Source organism: Thermobia domestica, unplaced genomic scaffold (genome assembly GCF_964235325.1).
Source record: "Thermobia domestica unplaced genomic scaffold, izTheDome1.hap1.1 HAP1_SCAFFOLD_262, whole genome shotgun sequence".
NCBI classification, from domain to species: domain Eukaryota; kingdom Metazoa; phylum Arthropoda; class Insecta; order Zygentoma; family Lepismatidae; genus Thermobia; species Thermobia domestica.
The window spans coordinates 37,325-60,403 of NW_027655977.1; the positions used below are offsets into that span (position 1 = coordinate 37,325).

General features: G+C 33.7%; 1 protein-coding gene across 3 annotated transcripts in view; it reads right to left on the minus strand.

Moving 5' to 3' along the window:
* Positions 1–1,476: 1,476 nt before the first annotated feature.
* RhoL (Ras-like GTP-binding protein RhoL) overlaps positions 1,477–23,079 on the minus strand; it is a 135,079-nt gene continuing 113,476 nt past the window's right edge. For all 3 annotated transcript variants that reach the window (XM_081747481.1, XM_081747482.1, XM_081747480.1), the window contains exons 4-5: positions 13,176–13,293; positions 1,477–10,262 (exon numbers count right to left, since the gene is read on the minus strand). In XM_081747481.1, the coding sequence (XP_081603607.1) occupies positions 10,057–10,262; positions 13,176–13,293 (324 nt within the window). In that variant the 3' untranslated portion in view covers positions 1,477–10,056. The remainder of the gene's footprint in view (positions 10,263–13,175; positions 13,294–23,079) is intronic.

Below are 23,079 nucleotides of genomic sequence, written 5' to 3' on the forward strand. Positions count from 1 at the left end.
TGTTTATAGTTCTCCCTTTCAGAAATTATTTACATATTACAGGATGGTGGGTAAATACTTAATATATGTAGATAACACAAAATTACATGAGGTTATAAATACTTAATAAGTTCATGATAAAAATAATAATAATGATACACTAACATGGCATTTTCTCCATTTTCAAATACTCTTTCAGATGTTTATAATTTGCTAAAAGTTTGTAGATGTGCTGTCTATGGAATATCTGCACTGGGTAGGAGTATTGTTGGATGCTGAGTCTTCTGTCTTTTTGGACCAATAAAGATGCAATATGCGGTAATAAATTCCAGGACAATGAGAAGGTAGTTAGTGCTGTGAAATCATGCTTGAAAAAACAGCCCGTAATCTGGTACAGGGACGACATAACGCCTTTTTTCCAAGGCGGTGTAAGGCTGTAGCAGTGAAGAAGAAGTAGTAGTAAAATAACATATACAGAGAACATGGATTCCTTTGAATATTAATTAACTAACTAATTCTATGGAACCCGGAAGTTCAATGCCGCGTTCACAAAAGCTATCCTTAGCCAACTGGGTCCAGTTTCTACTTTGTATTCCTATTTCTCGAGAATCCCTCTTAATATTGTCCACCCAGCTTCGCCTAGGTCTTCCTACTGGTCGTTTTCCGATTGGTCTTCCAGACAAGACTTTGAAAGCGTTTCTACTTTCTTGCATCCTAGCTACATGACCTGCCTACCTAAGCCTCCTAGATTTGATGACCCTAAGAATGTTTGGTAAACTGTATAAATTATGTAGTTCCTCATTATGAAGTTTCCGCCATTCCCTATTCCCGTTCCTCTTGGGTCCGAATATTTGCCTCAGGATCTTGTTCTCAAATACTTTCAGTCTATGTTCTTCCTGAGAGTAAGCGACCATGTTTCGCTACCATACAGAACAACAGGCATGATTATTAGCTGAATATTAGCTGAGAAAAAAGTAGGACATCATTTTTCGAGCCCTTCTCGTACACATGCAGAATATGTGCACCTATTCATGACAACTCCTATGGGTGATAGACATTACCAACAGGATAATGAGGTATGTTACCTGCCGGGATCGTCAGGGAATGGTTCCAGAAACGTCATGAATTTCAGCTATGGGCTCCAAATTCATGTTATGAACCCAATCAAACATTAGTTCGAATTGGAAAAACGAGTTCGCCCTACATCATTACCAACTACAAATTTACAGAAGCGGACAGATCTATTGTTGCGATTATTAACACAAGTCCAACTTCTCAATGAATGTCTTTACTTTACTTTACAGAATTTATATTTTTAAACTAAATTCTTTGATTTAAGAAAACACATCATATGTGGAAACGATACTCTTGCTTTCAGCAGCAAAGTAGAATCTAATTCCATTTCTAGTTTAATTTCGTTATAAAAGATATACATTACATATTCAGCGGAAGTCGACAAACCTGAATAATGAAGGAAAAATGAACATAAATACGAACACATATATACAATATGCTTTAATAAAATGTGATTTGTGCATTAATTCCACGTTTAAATACAATACAATTCATACATAATTGATAAGACAGTGAATTTCAAAATATACACAAAATATATATATCGTTTCGATCTAAAAATACATATAATCTTTCAAGTTATAACCCACAGAACAAATTCTCTTATCATGTGAAAGACTTTCAACATGTTTTCTTTAATTACTAATAAATTTTCAAGAAAAAGAGGAATTTCGAATCTCAGTATTGGAATGCACAATATTTCTAATTAATTCTGAGCTAAAAAGACATTTAACTTCTTTATACGGAAAAATACTGAACAAATTAAATAGACTGCAGTGACAATGTTAAAATCTAAACAAGAATCTCATAGGCTCTTAACCAGTCACTGAGCTAGAAAAGAAGACACAGGATATGTCTAGAGCACACTTTGATAGATTAGAGTAAATAGTCTCAACTGCAACGAGCGCTTCCTACAAGCGAACTTATAGAATAACTGTAAGACCGCGGTTTAGTTTGCAGAGACAAACGTATCAAGTCGTAAAGATCTACCATCCTTCTCTGTAATTTTGAAAATAGTAAGAAAAACAGCAGTATATTAGATTTATAAAGATCATTTTTTTTTAACTACACATGTACAAACATCACGTGATATCCTAACAAGATATCTTGGTCCACATTTAGCATTCTTTTTAGCCCCTTGTTAATATAATAATTACACATAAACTATTATATATTAGTACTAATTTCTATTAAGTTATGTAAACTTTGTTGTTACCAATGAAAATATACAGAGATCCGGAAATGGATAATTCACGTTACATCTTTCATAATAAATTTGCTGATGTTTTCTACATTCCTCTTGATTTTTTATAGTCTTCTATAATAGATTCTATGCTATCTTGTAGGTAGTTCTTCCCGCATTGCTGAAACAAGATAGCATAACACCGATATACAAAAAAGACGAAAAATCACAAGGTGAATCCTACAAACGTATTTCTCACTTTTCTATCTGTCATAATATGTGAAAAATTATTCCAAACAATCTAGAAACACACGCTTTCTCAACACTGCTTTCTCCTAGGGTCTCTTACGAAGGTAATCTAGCTGTTACCAAAACTGAATAGCTCAGCTTTGAAATTCTTACAGAGAACATGCTATTTTACAAACTTGCTTGTAGTATTAAAATTCATGTTTCCTTCCTGTAGGCTTAGTATAAGCAGGGAAAAACATGTTACTCTATCAAATTGTTCTATGGATGCATGTATTTTCAGGTGTTTCTCAAGAAGTCCTTTATGTTCCGTACTCTTTTCTCTCCATGTGGATGATAATACTGATGACAAACTCTATACCGATGGCTGCAGACGTTTCCAATCCGCTTTATCTTATGCTGATGCTCTTTCTCATCAAACTGTTCTGAATACTGAACAAAACTAGTGCAGAGCTAGTTATTAAATCTAACCATTATAAGACAACTGATATTTGTTTCTCATTGAAACGATTAATCTCACAGCTTTTTAAAGAACTACCGTCAGAGTAAATTCTCTTGTTCAAATGTTCTTGTTCACATAGATTTAGGTGTATTACTTCTACAAAGTTGATTTTTTGTAACATCGCTCGTTCTACAATATTTCCAAAACTCTGGAGCATGTAGATATATTTTATAGCTATTAAGAACTCAAATCCCTCCAAAGCTTATTTTCTTATTTTGTATTCTCTTAATAATTGAATATTAGCCGCCAAACCAGCCGACGGTTTGTGCGATCCTACGTTTCACCGTTTGGACAAAGTAATAAACTTGTTCTTCCGTATCACGTCAAAGGATACCTTCACTGGTGAATCATCTAAACACCCACATTTGATTTGATTTGTATTTCCACAAGGGCGAAAGTTACGAACTCCTTTAGCAACAAGCTGTTTTCTCTGATTCAAAGTGCTTTTTGCAAGTAGTAGAACGCTATGGAGGCAACGCAGTGAGATCATTTCTTATCTTTACTTTTTGTAATAAATGGAAAATGTATTGGGATAAGTAGTACGTCCTCTTCACGAAACATCTATTATTTTCTTCATGCATTAATTGTACAATTATATTCTGAAGACTGAACAACACTACCTTCGAATTTTGAGTTCGCATAGTACGTTATAGGTTTTCATACAGAAATTTCACAGAAAAACTTTTTAAGGACAGAGTAATGTATGCATTTCTTTGCTATAACCCAATCTAAACCAACGGAATAGAGTTATAAAAGACAGATATTCATTACTTTTTTAGCATAACTTTGGATTTCTACAAAAGCATATTACACAAATAAGAAGTTAGCCACTTCAGGACACATTTATGCAGTTTGCCATATGCAAATTCATAAGGAAGTAATGTCTAAAATCAAATTTGCATCAGTCCATTATGAACTTAAGCCACTTACTCTCAATTCAACGGAGGATAACATGAATTTGGATGCAGTCTTTACAAGGAAAGTTCAACATATTCAACAGATATAAAGTGTATAATATTAGCTCTCAAATCGTTTCAACATATTTTATGGTAATATGTTAGCTAAACCTATATAATCACATTATGTCCTTAAATGTAACAGTAATTCATGCAAGAATCTGAAATCGGTGGAAATAATTTATATTTGTCAGCACTGTAGGCAATGTGGAGTACCTTCCATCAATTTCTACATATTTATTTTTTCTCTGCAAATATATGTTATCTTCAATTCTCGATGCTTCAATTAAATAATTATTCTGTTATTTCCTTCTTGGGAGAGTGATTCTCTCAAGTCACAGATCCAAAAGAAGCCACTGTCGACAAACACTGCATTTTAGTTTTCTCCCCTTCTACAGGCTTTTCAATCATGACCTCTACTATTTGGTCATTAATATACCCTCTTTAGTTGCTAATTTTGACTATCCTACAAACAGCTACAACAGAAAAATAATCAAGTAACGTATTTTTTTTCTGTCATTATGTAGATACTAAGGCTCCATTGAATAAGCAGAACGAAAAACACGTTCCTGAGCAGAGAAATTTCTTTTGAAACATTAAGCATTAGAGATAACGAATGTTCCAAGTGTGTGGCATTCAAAGATTAGGAATACTGTAATAAATTGGAAAAGTAAAATGCTATTATATCTTTTTTCGTTATCATTGCTATGATTACATTTTGTTTCAAACAAATCTCCATTTTGAAACCACTTTTTAACAAGAAATAAGAATTGCACCTACTCTTCAAGATATAATAATAACTGTACTATAAAAATTATAATTCATTACTACTAATGTTCAACACGTATAAAACAAAATATTGAAACTGATTGTGCGTTACAGTACAGTCAATCAAAAACAACAAATGACAGCCACTACAGAAACGAGCGGGATACAGGGTCGTATCCAGAAGTAGTAGGACTGATTTTTATTTATTTATTTATTTATTTATTATTGAACATTTTGGTACATCGACTTAATACTCTTCAAAATAGGCCCCTTGGGCATTCACACACTTTTGGTAGCGAGCCTTCCAGGTCGCGAAGGCCTTCTGGATAACGTCCTCCGGGATGTGGTTCAGCGCCCTCGTCGTCGCCGCTTGGATCGCTTCCACCACCGAGTCGAAACGATGCTCCTTGAGCTGCCTCTTGGTACGGGAGAAGAGGAAGAAGTCTGGCGGTGCCACATCAGGGCTGTAGGGGGAGTGAGACAACGTGGAAACGCCGAATTTGGTCAGGAGATCCCTCATAATTCACGCGCCGTGGCACGGCGCGTTGTCATGTTGGAGCTTCCATTTTCCCACCAGGTCTGGTCGCACGCGTGTGATCCGATTTCGCAGCCGTGTGGGCATTTCCACGTAAAATCTTGCATTTACACTCTGTCCAGGAGGTACAAACTCCTTATGGACAATGCCACGACGGTCAAAAAATGCAATCAACATCGATTTCACTTTTGATTTCGACATTCTGGCTTTCTTTTTACGGGGTGATTGTGCGGCTCATGGTATTCTCCTTGTAGGCTTGCGTAAGTATGTCCTTGGTTTCGGTCGCTGATTTTCCAAGTTTGACGCAAAACTTGATGGCGTACCGCTGCTCCAAATTTCGCTCCATGGCAACTGACGATGAGGTCACTAACACAGTGGTCCACACTCAACTAACGCACGTAGGCGACTGCCGCCGGTCGGCACTCTCCATAACATCCGGCCTTGCAGCCCCCTCTACATTACTCCGCGCGCGCGGGAAAAAATCAGTCCTACTACTTCTGGACACGACCCTGTATGACAGCATCACTTTCCTAAACTGTTATTCGCACCGGTATAATATACTTTAAAAAAAGAAAAATGGGAGCAGTTCCTTTTGTTATAAATTTATTATTCTATCCTTTCCTCTTGGTAACTTAATGTCTACAAGACCTTCACTATATTAATCATAAACACTTAAAGCAATATACACATAATTTTGCTGTTTTATCCTTGTAAATTATCAAATATACTATCAGTTATAAATATGAATATTGTGCAAGAATGCGTATTTTACAAGTTGATAAATGATAATATTTCAGTATTTCCTCTCCAAGAAGAAACTCCAGTTTGCTCACATTTTTTCGAAGAGGATCGCAAACTATATTTAGACTCTAATATCAACAGAATATACCAGTTACCAAAAACATTGTACAAAAATACAGACAACGCTTATCAAACCAATTTAAATTAGTATACTACCTACCAAAAAAAAAAAGATTAAGTGCATAGGCGCCGACTACATGGGTCCTCCGGAGCTCAAGCACCCATTGGAGGTATTTAATCGGTGCTGAGCATCCATTTAACTCTTGAGTTCGAATTAACTTCGAAATTCCATTTTCATACGTTGAATAATAAAAAGAAACCATAGTGCATATGATCCCAGGTTAAATTTTAGGTAGGGATGCATATGTGTTGAATAAATAATTTATCAATACCTATTTTAGACTCATAAGATTTACAGCATATCGAGGATCGAACGATATAACATTACAACGATAGGAATAATCCGTTTGTGTAATTTTGTATAATTATTTTTTTAAAGAACTTGGTGTTTGATGTTGATAATTTATATTTTTAAAAATGTAAAATGTTTCACGTAAATTACAAGACAGTTTAATCATTTTATATTTTGACTCAAATCATCCTCAAATGTTCTAAAAGTTTGACTGTAACCATTATTATTTTAATAATTTTTCTGTCTCCTTATTTTGGTCAATATGGTTACACATGTTTAAAATTCACAAACAAAATCTCAATGTTTAAGAATTTTGCTCAATATAAAATATAGGAAATTGTGCTAAAATAAGCTAAAATAACATTTTTTTAAAAAAAATTGCCTTTGGAATTTAAAAATAATTTCACGGTTCATTTTATTCAGCCAATCTTAATAGTTTTTCTCGCTTCTCAGGAAGAATTTGGGAACCATTGGTCTATTGGATCTACTTTAAAAAAAAAAAAAAAAAAAAAAAAAAATGAGGTTTGGGCACCTATTGAGAAACTTAAAAGTCGCCTATGATTAAGTGTACTGAAAATGTTTAACATGGAGACTTACTATTATACAGTCATTTTCGAAAATTCAATAGCAACATACCTGCTTCCTTGTAACTATTTCGTTTTAGTTAATTTATTTTATATATTTATATGAAGGTTTATCTATTTGGAGTTACTTAGAACATAATTACAGACATAAGCTTGTTCAGATAGAATAGCTGTTTTTCGTTATCTGTTATTAATTAGTGTACAATTCAAGAGTCAGTTATTGACAGTTGTCAATATGTTCTACAACTTTACAAAAAGAATTAAACATATTCTAATTACAGTATATTTATGTAAATTGCGTTTTAGTAAATATAATTAAACAACAAAGTATACAAAACTTTGTAATTTCTAAATATTATATATTTTCAAAATTGCTCCCTGAGGTGTGTTATTGTTAGTGTATAAGCAGAAATATTTGGTAGAAACTGTTCCGGTAAATTGTACAATTAACAGCCATATATACATAAATCAAAGTCTCTCTCTGCAGCTCTCTACAATTATTCTACAAGTACAAATCACTGTAATAGAAATTAGAAATTAGAGTGGGAGGGAGTGCAGTATATGTCCAGAAAGAATCCTGACTTATTAGAAGCTTAAATTTAGTTTCCTCAGTTATTAGAAACTTAAATTTAGTTCTCTGTTATTAGAAACTTAAATTTAGTTTCCTCAGTTATTAGAAACTTAAATTTAGTCCCCTTAGTTATTAGAAACTTAAATTTAGTTTACTAAAGAATAACTGTTCACAAATTGATTTAAACCATAGGCCCTTCCTCACTCTTAAAAAAAAAAAAAAAAAAAAAAAAGTGACTGTTTTAATAAAACAAAGTGCACAATGGTAAATATTATGAACCTTAGTAAGCCCAGTACATATGTACGTATATATAAATCAAGTTTTTTTACACATTTATACTATTTTACTATATACGACGCTTTACTTCTATTTTTTAATTGCATAAGAGAATTTGCGTTGGAAGGTATTTGATATATATAACGCGATTTCTGAGTATGTAGTTAAAAAATAGAAGTAAAAGTTGTCTTTTTTTCTTTTTCTTTTTTTTCTGAAAGAAAATACAAACAAACATTATCACTAAAAAATGACCAAAATAACAGTGAAACATTCTGATATTAAAATAAGAATACTATACATGCCTGTTTTATTTATAGTTCTCACTCTGTATAAGTTTATGCACTATTAAATATTTACTATTTGATAAAATGGTAGAAAATGGATTGGGCTAGGTTTAATTTCGCTACAGCCGCGTATGCCTTCATTTTGGTATAGACAATGTTGCAAAATAGTTTATACTGCCTACAGATCTAATACAAAACTACGGAACGATTATCATGTTTTATAGTGTAGGAAAAGCAGCTACTGCATTGTTGTTTCAGGTTTAAAAAAAAAAAAATAATAATAAGGCACTTCTGTTTGCGTTATAATGATTTAAGCTCACTTTGCTGAATGTATCGTTGTTTTTATCTACAGATTCAATACAAACGTACATAAAATGTTGTATTTTCTTTTACATTGACATGCATCAGTCTGAACTATTATTCCAGTAAATAAATATATGCATATGTTTGGTAATTATTTTTTATTGCTATAATATACAAATCAAATGTAAAGATTTGAATTAGTAGGTAACAGTCAGATATAAAGTAAAACTTCATATATGAAAGAATGTGAAAAGAACATATATCTAACATAAACCTAATACAGTCCTGTAGGACAGAAAAAGGTTTATCCCAAAAATTTCAAGGAAAAAAAAAACCTTCAGGAGTATACATGACAAGGAATGTAGATTCAAAGAGGTGAGTTAGAATTAAACTACAAACATTTTCTATTTTTAGAATACTATCAGTAGTTGATAACACTCTTCCAGCTTCCTTTTTTAAGCTGTGTCAGTTTCTCATGTTCAATATTTGCGAAAATTTTTATCCTTTTATTGAACACATTTCCTTTGTAACTCAGAAAGACGGCAACTGATTTCGGTTACTGAAATTATTGTAAAGATTTCTTCAGAACTTTAACATGTATATTTTATCATGATTTTTGTCGTTATTGTTATTGTATGTATTTGGAACATTAGGAAGGACAAAAAAACTTAAGATACAATACATGTACTTAAAGAAAGAGAAGAAAGTTGTCAACAGATTTGCCTGCTCAAATAATGCTCATAAAAGGAAAAAGGGTGACCAACTTCATTTATTTTTCAAAATCAAAAAATAAATAAAATTACGCCATCACTTAAGGAGTTTACATCGTGCGTTGGCAATTCTGGGATTTACACCATATTTACAAACATGATATGATTAATAATTCTTGGAATTCACATAAGTTATACAAACATTCATTCCATGAAGCAATGTCTGAAACTAGATCAGTTTTTACATTATTCTACTGATTTACATTTTAATAATGGATTCTGAAGATCATTCAAGTTTTATTTTTCATTTCATTCGAAAGGACACATTCATATCTGAAGATATTGATGCACAAACTTAGTTTCTTTGATGATCATAGATATTAATCAGTGAACTTGGAATACTTATTTAATAAAAAAATGTAACTTTCATTATGTATTTTCATACGTTTTCCGTGCTTTCTTCTTTTTCTCATATTTTATTTTTCTTTTTTAATCTCTAGTGATACATAAGCTTAACAGATAATCCCAGTCCTAGTATTTTATACAAATTAAATACTTTTTTCACTCTCCAGATGTGTATAAAACAAAATAGCAAATTCACTTATTACATTTACAGATTTCCATGTGCAAAGCTGAAAAGTGTAGTAAGCTATTTTGGTTAATCTTGAACACAGTGTGTCTAAACAGTCAAAATCACCGCATTTCGTCAATAATGCACGAAATGCAATTATCATTTTCATCAGAACATTTCATTCCTGAATCAAGTATAACTTGTGAAATTGGAAGTCTAAGAAAAAACACAAATGATAACGAGTAAACAACTTTAAAAAAAAAAAAAAAACTCATTGAAACTAAAGGAGAGGAAGTAACAGCTAAAGTAAGGAACATATTGCTTTCCGAGGAGGTGGTTTCTTCATGACTGCTCTAATGGCTTCAAGAAACACGTCTTGCAGTCCTTCTTGACTCTTAGCAGAGCATTCCACGTACCTCCAAGCCTTTATTTGGGATTTGAGTTTTTTACCCTCTTGGAATGAGATACATTGAACTTCAGGGTCGTCTCTTAAATCCATCTTTGTACCTAAAAAAGGTATCAAAATAGTTACGTTAATCTCTTGAGAACCAAATTAAACCATGACTATCTCCCAATCTTCGTTTCATTTACAAAGTTCCATTCAATTTACTTTCGATTACAACTTTTTCAAGTAGCAAACTTCACGTGCAAGGTCAAACAATCCAGAAAACAATACACAACACATAGAAAATATAATGTGGTTGAACAAAAGAAGTGTGGAGAGAAATAGCTAATGGAATTGTCAAATTAGCATATTTGCCCTGAGCTACGTCTGTGACGGTAACGGCGTACTTCGATATTTATCCTCCTGCCTTTATATTTCCGTTCAGATTGTATACTTGGATATTATGTTCAATAAAAAGACTATAAAAGAAAAAACGAACATCTCTGAAGAAAGTTTTAATGTATAAGAAAAGTTTCAAGTTCATCAAAAAATAACGTTCCTTGTACATTTTTTTTTCAAACATATGTCCTTTAATGTAATTTAATTTGTTACTTAGTAAAGTTCAAAAATATCTCTAGTGATGAGTTCAGAACGTTTCATATACATTAAAACCACAATGAAGATGCAACTTGGTCTTTGTTTTTCTATCCGTGGAAGAAATAGTAATGTCTGTATATAAAAATAATGTATGTCCTCTCATGTTCGTTCCATTTCCCAAGGACCATATTTAATCTAGACTTTTCTAGTTTAAATAAAAGATGTTTCAAAAATTTTCGTTTCTATGTCATTGTTAGTTTCATTTATTAGCGGTTGTCTTATATATCTGGACAAATCCGACTGGAGACAACTTTTCTTTTTCAAATCCCTAACATATTCCTTCACTTTGCTATGTATATTGCATTTTGTCATACCCACATACTTTTCTTCAATCCATATATACTTGAATGAACACTAGAATATGTAAAATAACACGCAGATTTTTCTCCAAATTCCTTGAAAGTCAGAAAGCTGGTTTAAACTTAGTGATGATTTCTTTTTTTTTTCGTTTAGCTGATAGAATGGAATATCGATCCAGTTTTAACCTGAAGCATCTATGTATCTATTTCATACTACTACTGCCTATATTCACAGGTTGTTCTATTTTCTTTACCCATTTTTCCATGGTATTACGTCTGTATCCATTATTTTCTCCGACAGTAAACAAGCACTAGATTTCCAGATGCATCTTTTTTCTTAGTAGAAAAAAAAAATTAAACTGCATGAAAGAAAACTTTAATTTGATCTAGTTAAAAAAGAAAAGAGACAAAGTAAAATATGTTCTAGATTGATGTTCCTGTGTAAAGTGAGTGATCAAAAATATAAGATTTTTTTCTGTTTCATAAAATTTGAAGCTAGCTTTTCAGCTTTGAAAAATTTTAGAGAAAGATATGACCAAACAGCTTTTCTAACATACCCTATTATTCACTCAAACATGTATGAAGTGCACTACCAATGTGAAATATATATATATATATATGATATGTGTGTGTGACAGCGGAATATATAACCACAGTGAAGAAACACATTACAGATTATAAAGAAAAATATAGCCTGTCAGGTTTGTCTAGAGACGTAAGGCAGATCAAATATATATTTGTGAAGATGATAAATCAAATTAAGAATGACGCAAGTCAAGTAGGATACAAAGCCTTTCAATAATAGATGGTTCCCCCTTATTAAGTGTAACACCTAGAAGACATGTTCTGAAAAGAAACGAAGTCAGATATCAGATCAGGACAGTTTATTTCCTCCGCATTTAATTTTAATTGTTCTACCTTCTGTGTATCGTGCCTTGCTTTCCATATTGTTTTATTCCTCTCTATACCATTTCCGAAGTTTAACATCAAATGTAATCAAAAATTTGTAATTGAAAGTGTAGATTGATAGACACACATGTTTTTTTTTTTTTTTTTTTTTTTTTTTTTTTTTTTTTTTTTTTTTTTTTAACATTAGTTCAAAAGCCTTCGTATGAGCAAAGGACAATTACACATTCTTAATATTAGTGTATAAACTAATACACGATTGTTATTTTACTTTAAAAAGAAAGTAACTTTCAATTAGTTGAATTACCTAGTACACCTGCTTGTCTTTCATGTACATTGTTCTGGACACAATTCTAGGTGTGAGACTCATTCTCGTTAGCCCGTAGTACATAATGCTGATTATAAACTGAATTAAATAAATAAATAAATAAATAAATAAATAAATAAATGAGAGGTACATTAAACTTCATGAACTTCATGGTATTTCAAATTTTCTCAGTAACATCTTTGTATTCTAATTCTTTCCTGTTATTCTGTTTATTTTTTAAAATATGTTTTTGAAAAAAAAAAAAAAAGTACTTAGGCAAAAAGAAGAAACACAGAGCCCATATTAAACAGAAATGTGGAGTCCTGCTTTTTTCTCCTGTATAGACATTGAATATAGAATTGTAAATACTATCAAAAATACAGCATATTTTTCCCGCTGTGAACCCTTTGTTCTTCGTTAATACCATTTAAATGTCTCACAGCATGCATAAGTAAAGTTCCAGGTAATTTGGCTAATATCTAATATAATTACTATATACGTATATTGTACGAATCTAATATAATTAGAATGGTAAAAACGAACTAAAGCCTAACAATTATCTTGTAACAATAATAATTAAAAGTTTCAAAGAACTGTATCTTGAGAAGTGCACTTTCATCATCAATAAGTTCTTTGGAAATTCCTCTTCCTGAACTATAGTATCCAAGCATTATAGACCCCCTATTAAAAAAAAAAAAAAAAAAATCGTATTAAGACACTGAAGCTACAAGTAAATCACATTTACTATGGATATTTTTTTTTTTCACTTCTTACCAGAAATGTTTAATATTTGACGACTTGCATTTCGTTATTTCCATGAACCATATCTTTACCTAAAGTCTTTAATTACTTAAAAAATAACTTACCAACTAATACTATAGGTACATGTGGGCAGTGATGTCTAATTTCTGGATTCCATTTTGTGATTACGTTCTCAAATGAACTTCGGCTACTTATTGAAAAACACAAAAGGAAGCAGTCAGTCTAAAAAGAAAGAAACAATAAAATTATTTTGTAGTAGATAGGCTCAAAATACTGGTCAATATGTTATACGATATTTGAATCGGAGAGTATAAAAAATCTGAGTAACCATAAGTGTGTAAGAATCAAAGAACAAATGTTGTGAAAATGTTAAATGATTACTCAAGCAATGTCTACGTTTTTCTTTCTTGATTTAAAGTATTTTCCAAGGATGGAAAATGAACCGGTTCTTGTGAAAACGCTCCGGACAGGTTTCTATCTTTAGCATGGATTCTTGGTGCCTGAGCCGGTTCAAAAGCGGGTCAAAACCGGTTCTTTTTCCATCCCTGCTATTTTCATCTTTGTTGATAGGAAAGATAATTATGTTCACATGATCAAGAGTTAAACAACTCACGAAGTAAAAGAATTATTTATTGCCATTAAATAACAAAATGCTGTAGGAAGCAACGTCAACATTTAAATTTTATGTATACTGAAGGTGTGTATAATCATTATTAAAATTCCATATTATACTTACATTTTCCGTAGAATGAAATGGAGAGAAAAAAAAAAACAACATAGTTTCCTAGTCTAAGACGGAAGTCTTCCTGAAATTCTCTAATACTTGCCCTTAGCCATTTTAACAAAAGCACTGAAAATTCTTAATGTCCATTTGTCTAATTCTTAGATGGCAATAGGTTATGAACTTTCACTCCAATACATTATAAACTATTTGTGTTTTGCGTAGTCTGAACTAGGAAATCTCTCTTTTATTTTTGCGTCTTGTATCGTGACAGTGAACAGTACTTCGAGTAATAACTTACACAGTTTTCTCTGGCAAGGCATATAATATATATGCCTCTGGAATTTCTGTATTCATCTGGGTCCAGTTCAAAGAACCAATTTTAAAATATGAATACTCCATTTGTTAGTCTTAGCAAAAATTTGAGTTTAGGTCTATTAAATCTAGGCAGTCTACATGAAGGTTATGATTTTTACATTCAACCAATGAAAATTCCATATTTTATCCATAGCTCTATGATTCCTCCAGTATTCATATTTACTAGTGTTAGTGTCGCTAACGGAAAGAAAAATATGTCTGAAAAATTAGCTGAAAGTAATTGTATTTTTAAAAGGAAGAACACATGCCTGCATTTACTGTTACTAGGCCTACTATGATTGGAATAAATAATAAGAATAATAAACATATACATAATATAACCATATAGTAATTGATGTTAACCTACTATATTAATCATAGAAACCAGTTGGTTAATGATTTGAAATAAACCATTGATTACACTAAAAACACTTTTCTTCTGTATTCAGTGTTTTTTACATATCTGTTACTTACATATCTTACATATATGTATATACATTAATGTTTTACATCACATGTACAGTTTGCGTTTGTACAGTCACCAGCGATCTATCAACATTAATTTTTTTCTTAATATAGAGTACGTGATTCTCTGTTCATACTGCACTATAATTCAATTGGTCATTTAGTGGGCCGCAGATTCGCAAATTCTTTTTGCGAATAAATATTTCTTTTTTTTTACATTTTAAAAACCGCAACAGAATTCGTATTTCATTTACTTCTTTTAAAATACAAATTCGTGTTGAGTGTTCTTTTTTTTCTTAGTTAGAACGAAAGACTTCTTGTCTTCCTGTTCTGAGTAACCGAGTTCCCCCTTCTTGACCTCAGGGTCAACCGTCTGGTATTACGGAATTTGAGGAATGCATTTGTAATCAATAAAATGTAAATAGCTGGTAAAAATTTGAGAGTAAAGTTCCGTAGACGACATACCTCCTTAAAGGATTCAAACATGGTAACAGTAATCAACTAAACCTGCCATTACCTAATCTACTACTACTATCGCTACTGTTACCATTGCTATTGCTACTACGGATCTTCACCCAAATTTGAAAGATGTAATTCAATAGAAGGCTTAACCCTAATAATGATAATAATGGGCTTTTTATTTATTGATATGTGGTAGTATTAACTGTCAATTAGTAATAGCCATAGTTTCTTTTTTTGTTACATTTCAATTTTTTTATAATTTAAATACTATTCTGGACGCAGTCTATTGCAACTATGTTGTCTAATGACTAATAAAGTATTCTATTCTTCTATTCTATTCTATCCCCTCTGTAAAGGGAGATGTCGGGCTCTGTGTCTGACATATATGTAGTCTTGTATTATTATTATTATTATTATTATTATTATTAGTGGTAGAATACTTTTAACGAAGTCCATATAATCTGTATGTTTAAAATCTTTTCATTTTTGCTTCTAAAAAGGAAGATTATTTTTCTGTTCTCAAACTGCAGATGTTTATATGTTATCTTAGAAGGGTCTACATATAAATTATAGTAAGAAGGTCCTTGGTTCAACATGTATAAAATCTTTGTTCTTTAATATTTAAAACCATTTATGTTCTATATTTTAAGTGTTTCAATGTATGAATATTAAATGATTCAATGTATGAATATTTGTACATTTCGATGTATACTATCCTGCCAGAGTTTGGGGATGACACGTACAAGAACACGGAGTACATATACACGCATGCGCACCAACAAAATCTTCTCTCCTCATGTGGCGCCGCCCAGACAATTATTGTAAACCAATCTTGGTGTTAGAAGCATGACGTGTTCCAATGGCTTTTCTCTCCGCCCCTCGGAGAAGCACTTTTCTCAGCTGACTTTGCTCTTAGTGTCGTGTGCAAACCAATCAGCTTTCTTTTCAGGTTGCTGGCTACTCTCGGGTTCCTCCCCAGGGAACTTTTGGACTTCCAGGCATGTCCAACCTCTGACCTCACGGTCTGAGTGCAACGTTTGCACGCGTTACAACCATGCACACGAGACGTAAATTGGTGCCGTGTGCACAGCTGATCGAGGCCTTTAAAAACTCATGTTTTTGGCTCGATCGTCGGACAACGTCCCTCTTCTGAGGCCCCTCAAGGTCGTGCTATCTAGACGGAGGCAATGTCTTAAGCACGATCGAGCCCAGAATTTCCGAGTAAGTTCCTAGTTGTCCAAGCCGTCATTCTGCCTCTCACTCTCTCGGCTTCTACGGGGGCCAACCTACACTCTTGGTTCCATCCATACCTTATCCTAGTGGCTAACTTGGCACTCTGTTTCTTAAAGCTTGACGACAGCCAGGGGTCTGCCCATAATTGCTGGTCGGCTTAGGAAACTGACGGTCAAAGTTACCTCCTTCGAACTTGGCAATCTACTTCTGAAAGCTAGCTCCAGCCGGGACCTGTGCGTCCAGAAACTGCTGGCGAGCTTAGGAAGTTGACGGTCGAAGTTCTGTCACTCCCCTATTTGATGTGTGTTTTGACAGACTCTAGGTTCATTGCCTAGCTGGGCTAAACATACGAAAAAATCAAATAGTTATACCTTTTGCACCTAACCTTCTACTAGGACCGACTCGTGCCCTCCCAGTCTAGTAAAGTTTTATTTTATTTTGTGTTTCTCTGTGAAGTGAGTAAACGATTGGAACCCGTCACGTAAGTTACACTTTTTATATCAACACATAACCACACTTAGCGCCCCAAGCTCGTGGACTTGTAAACATTAGGAACAATAAACTGCAGGCTTACTGCAAGGAACTTTATTTCTGAGTTTTGCTTTAAGTGATATCCATAGGGGTTGGTAACTATCAAGTTTTCGTCGAGATAACGACTCCACCGTTCTCTAGTTAGAAGTTAAGTCTTGGCAGAGGCCATCGCTACCTTGTAAAAGCTAAGATCTTCAGATTGGTTGTTAGCTGAGTTCCTGTTCTAGTATAACTTTGCCGCTCGAGTTATAATTGGTAATTTGCAGAAACTTTGGTGACCAATTAGGAGTATTTTAGTTATTTACTAAACTCTCTTGTGTGGGTGACGGTCTACGCAACCGCATACCGCCGGCCCGCCACAGTCAATTAATTCGCAGGTTACCGACAAAAAAGGGGGAAAGGGGGTAATAACGCGGTTTTTTCTAATTGCTCAGAACAGCAATGAGAGAGCACCATGGAATCTAAGAATAGTGATGTACATACCAACGTATTTTTACTATGAAATAACTCGGAACTATTGGGTAATTACTCTCCGTTATAAAATAGCAGACGGAAATTTGAAACCTTACACTGCGTGCATTTACCCTGCAGTTGAGGGTAATAGCACGCAACAGTTGAGTTCTTAGTTAAATTCTTTTTTAAACTTTCATATAATGATATTCCCTAAACGTATTTGCTTTCTTCGCTCTTTTTATTGCAGAAGAGCCTTACGACGCATTGCTGTTAGAATTTCTGAGCTTTGGTGCTTTCCCTTCTGCTTCACTGACGATGGTTTTTGTCTAGGAATTGAAGAAATTGCTGTTAACGGGACTATTGCGGAGGACTTTTCGGAATTGGCGACTTCCCTTGATGGTCCAGCGACTGACAGTTCAGATGTGTCACTAAATTTTTGTTTCGTCGAATCCGTTGCATCATGAGAAAGGTCTACTTCCATATTCTCCTCAGTCTGACTACAGCACTGATCACTTGCAGCAAAATCTGCATATATAAAAAATTCTGGACTAATGGGGAACGTACCACACTTTTCAAAGCCTGATGAGGCATTTTTAATCACACACTCTTGTGTTAATGCGTGCTATTACCCCAAATCAGGCCATCTTGATTTTTTGTTCTTGACTAGCATGCGTAAACATTATAACAAAATACTAACCCTATATTTATTCTTAACTGACTATTCATACATATTGACTACAAAAATACTGTACCCCAGAAGTAAGTTTGAACTTAACCACTAAAGAAAACTGGTGAAATTTTTGAGGAAAAACAAAGATTTTCAATATATGGTCATACTCCGCAGTACGTTCTCTGCAGCGCTCTCCCACTCAAGTGAGGTTCGTTGGGTACGTTGTTGGTAGGGTTGAGGACCATGCAGGTCTTCTCCTTCTTCTGTTCTTTTGTAAACAGGGATGCGTGCAATCATACACAGCGTGCCATTACCCCGTTTTCCCCTATGTGTATATCATTTCTTTTGCTGATGAACGAACAATCTTCCGGTGAATTGAATTCTTTAAAAATGTGGAGAGAGTTAGTTTATTTAAGCTTTTACGATTAGTATTCATTAAAATAAATAAAACAGCTTGACAATCGTTTTACGCTAGCTTATTCGTCAGCTTAGTCAAAGATGTGTTAAAAAAAATAAACTTGGTTTAAACTAGCAAAACCAAAGGTTAGGCCAATGCTGGGAAACGATTGGTAAATGTAAGAAAATGACTCTCCATAAAACATTTTGGCAACGATAACCTACCGACGACTAAATGCGATACATCCTGCGTTGATCATCAAAAAATACAGCTTTCTAACATTAGCTCTCACATAAATATTGCGTAGACGCTAGAAGCTAGTAAAAGTATAATTTTCCAACCGTTGGTCTACTTTATTATTTTATTTTATTTTAAGTTGCGAAATATTTTCTAATTGTTAATGCTGTACGGCCTCCATAGATAAGTTTTTGGCTTGCTGATCGAATGATTAGCCAACGGTCCGTCGGTTACTCTATGTTGGATCAATTTTTCTTTTAATTGCTGGAAGAAGTTGCCAACCATGCCTCATTGTTAAGTGGATAATTTATTATTTGATTGTTAACGCTGTTCGTCATTCATTTGTTCGTTACGACGCCATCGTAGTCTTTAGTTAATTGATTTATATGGATTTTTTCTTTTTACATGAACTGAAATTTTTAATGATGCTATTTTACTGATTTCTTCTTCAAGGTTACTTTAATATTCATTATTTTGTCAAAATGCATTTGTAATATAAACACATTTTAGTACATAAAGCAATGGGTTAAAAAAAAAAGATGGCACAGATATTTGACGTCGTTAATTTAAAATTTAAAATTTCACATTATTGATCAACTTATACTTCCATCTTTTAACACTTGCACACAAACATCACACAAAACAGAAACTTTCTTCTTATATGAACTGCAATTTTGTAAAACAGAAGAAAGGTAAGTAAACTTTATTGCTTTCATCAAAAATCCATAAAATCAATTTAAATCCATTCTAGTCAATAGTTAGGCCTCTTTCAAAAACTAAACAAAAGTTCAGTGTTTATTTTATATTCTATTATGATTGACTTTCTGTGTGATTATATTTAATGCTCTGATACGGTCCTTTAACCTCTGCTCTACAGTTTCTGTCTGACATTTATAGCATCAAAACACAATCTTTAGCTTGAACCCTTACGTGGGTTTTAAAATAATAATATAATAATAATAATAATAATAAGAAGAAGAACATCGGTATGTCACCTAAGACGTACCTGGAAGATCAAAAATAGTCCCCATCAGTATCGACGTCCTTCTGCCAACGAGCTGGAAGGCCATGGATTCCATCGCGGTAGAGCTTGGTGAGCCGTAAAGCGAAGAAAGTATCAAGTGCATTTTGCACCTCTACTAAAGGTTTGAACTGGCGTCCGCTAAGGTGATTATCCAAGGAATGGAACGGTGATAATCGAACAGTGCAATATCCGGGTAGTATGGAGGATGAAATAGTTTCCCATCTAAGGCGTAGAATGGTGTCCCGGGTCATCTTAACCACATGAGGCTTAGTGTTGTGCGATTCAAAAGTGGACTCCAGAGTTTTTTTTTTTTTTTTACGGCTCAACTGCTGACAATACAAAGTTGCACTGATGCTCTGACCATCTGGTAGTAGTTCCGGTTGCACTATGCGGCGAGCAGTCCACCAAACACACAGGAGGGTCTTCTTCTGGTGCAATGCTGGTTTCGACTGCTTTGGAACTGGTTTATTGGATGTTAATCAATGATGACGGCATCGTGGACCTTCGTACAGGACTCACTTCTCATCATATGTCAACACCTTGTACAGAAATGGCTCCTTCTTCAGACGAGACCCCAAAGAAACAAGTGTCTGCTCGTGTTCTCTTCTGACTCGGAGTCAAATCATGTGGGAACCATTGAGCCAACATGTAGTGCTTCCCAAGTTGATAGAGGTGCTACCGAATGGTTTCCCCACTCACACTGAATTGTAGTCCCAGTTCCTCACATGTCTGGCTACTGTTCGCCTCAATTGCTGCCTGAAGAACCTCATTTTGTACATGTGTTGGTCTTCCGGCACGTGGTGCGTCTTTGAGTGTTTCGTCACCGTCCTTAAACTTGTTAAACCACTGCTGCACTGCCCGCGTAGTCACCACATCTTCACCATATCTTCCGCCCCGTTGCACTGTCCGCGTAGTCACCACACCCTCATCAAAGGCCTGGCATATCTTCCACCCCGCTGCAGCGGCGTTTGATCCCAGTTTGAACTCACACAGCGTACACGCCTTTATGACGCTCTGTGCAGGTCCCATGTTCACTCTGTCCTTACGCAAGTTCACGGTATAACTGAACTGCGACAACCAGGTAGTATGTTGGATATACCCACACCAACAACTGACGTTCGCCTTATCTCCATTCGCATTCAACTCAAGGTGTGAGAGCCAAAGGAACATAGATCTCCGCAAAAAGCGACAGAACTTTCTTAGTTACCTTTATAGCTAAGTCCTCTATTTCCTTTTTTTATGTTATAAGATGAAATTGTGGTTAAAGGTATTACATTCAGTGTACTTTGTATGCTCCTGGGAATTTTAATTCTAGTTTATCTCCGATAGATGGCAATCTTTGTTCACTTGTAGTCTTTTTTTTTTTTTGTTGTTGTTATAACATAAATACCATCCGTATTTCAATATTTTTTTTAACAGGTTGCCTAATCTTTCATTTGTATCTCTGACGTAAGGATTTATCTTTATATTCTTTTATCTCCTCTCATTTCTTTCAATCCTTATCTTGTCGTTTGAGTACTTTATTAATAAAAAATCTACTATATTTATTACTTAGAGAATTTTACGTAGATTAATTTCTTTTGTAAATTAAGCTAATTTCTTATCTTCCTTGCTCTAAACAATAGGTAGAGGCCACTGCTGGTTTATTTGCTAGATGGTGAAGTGACATCTTGTGGCCCAACGTAGAAATATCTGTTTTAAATTTATATCTAGAAAAGAAAGCTGTTTATTATTCTTCTTTCCTCTCTCAACGAATTCCTCTCTATTCGTTATTACTGTCTAAATTATTTAGAATGTTGTTTCCTTCCTAAAATAAAAAAGGTATCCAACTGTAGAGGCGGTTTCAAACTTAAAAGATAAAACTTCAAAAATGAATTTCTGAAATGCAAAAGGAAGAATGTGAACTACACTAATACTGTACAAGTCAGAGAACGTAAAATTTTGAAGTATTAATAAAGGTTTTGTCAAACACTTTCTTTATAATTCCTTTTCATTTATTAGTATCACGCTAGTGGGACTTATAAGATTGTTATGTTACTAGGATCACGCTGGTGTACCGTATAACATTGTAATGTTATTAGTATCACGCTAGTGAGACTTATAAGATTGTTATGTTACTAGGATCACGCTGGTGTACCGTATAACATTGTAATGTTATTAGTATCACGCTAGTGAGACTTATAAGATTGTTATGTTACTAGGATCACGCTGGTGTACCGTATAAGATTGTAATATTATTAGGATCACGCTAGTGGACGGTATAAGATTGTAATGTTATTAGTATCACGCTAGTGAGACTTATAAGATTGTAATGTTATTAGTATCACGCTAGTGAGACTTATAAGATTGTAATGTTATTAGTATCACGCTAGTGAGACTTATAAGATTGTAATGTTATTAGGGTCACGCTAGTGGAACTTAAAAGATTGTAATGTTAGTAAGCAGGTACGTTACTCCACATGATAGCCGTTAAATGAAAGCGAATTTTTGAATTCCATTTGTTGCAATAGACAGCTAGAATGATTATCCTGGACGAGTTCATTAACGAGTTGGACGAGTTGGAGTAAATTCATTAACACCTTTTTTCACAGAAAACGGTGACTTTAACGATGGCTAACCATATCCCAGAAATACGTTTTGCGTGATCCTCTTTATTGTCTTTACATATTTATTTATTTATTTATTTCTTCCCCAAATTTCTTCAATACAATGGCGCATATCCCCAAAATGAGTTATATTACGCCTCGTTAAAAACTTACCGTCCATAGATTCAAAAAGAATCTATGTCAGAAAGAAATTAGAAACAATGAGTTATTAAAACCAAACAAAATTAAATTTTCTAACTACACAACTCTGGTAACAACGACGTGATTGCAAACACAAGTAACAGAATATCATTTACCATACTCTTATCCCAAACATATCCAAAAATTACGTATTTGGATGAACGGGATTTTTTTTTACTGAAAATTATGATTACAAAGGTCTCAGTTTAATAACTTATTTTTCTTATCTACGTATCATAAATACATTTCAAATGTTTTAACGTATATTTTTAAAACAGCCTGTATATCGTCGCTGCGCCTCGAAGAACCACCATGTGTTAAAACCACAACTTTTCAGGAGAAGTAAAAAACATTCTACTCTTAAAATTTTGCCAAATATATACGGGAACACGAAAATATAATAAAATTCATTCTGCGTATATTATGCACTGTACATTGTTGTAGCTTGCTTCAACAATATTATATTACTATTTTTATGTTTACATAGCACATGCCGTTTTATCTTTTACGCCTTTATAAGCACGTAGAGAATCAATACGTAGAGTACGTGATTAGAACTTGAAGGCTACTTTTTTTTTTTTTTTTTTTTTTTGTGAAACAATTGAATATTCACTTATCACATTATAAGGGACGCTACCTGGCAGCTTTGAGGTTTATTTGCACGGCATAACT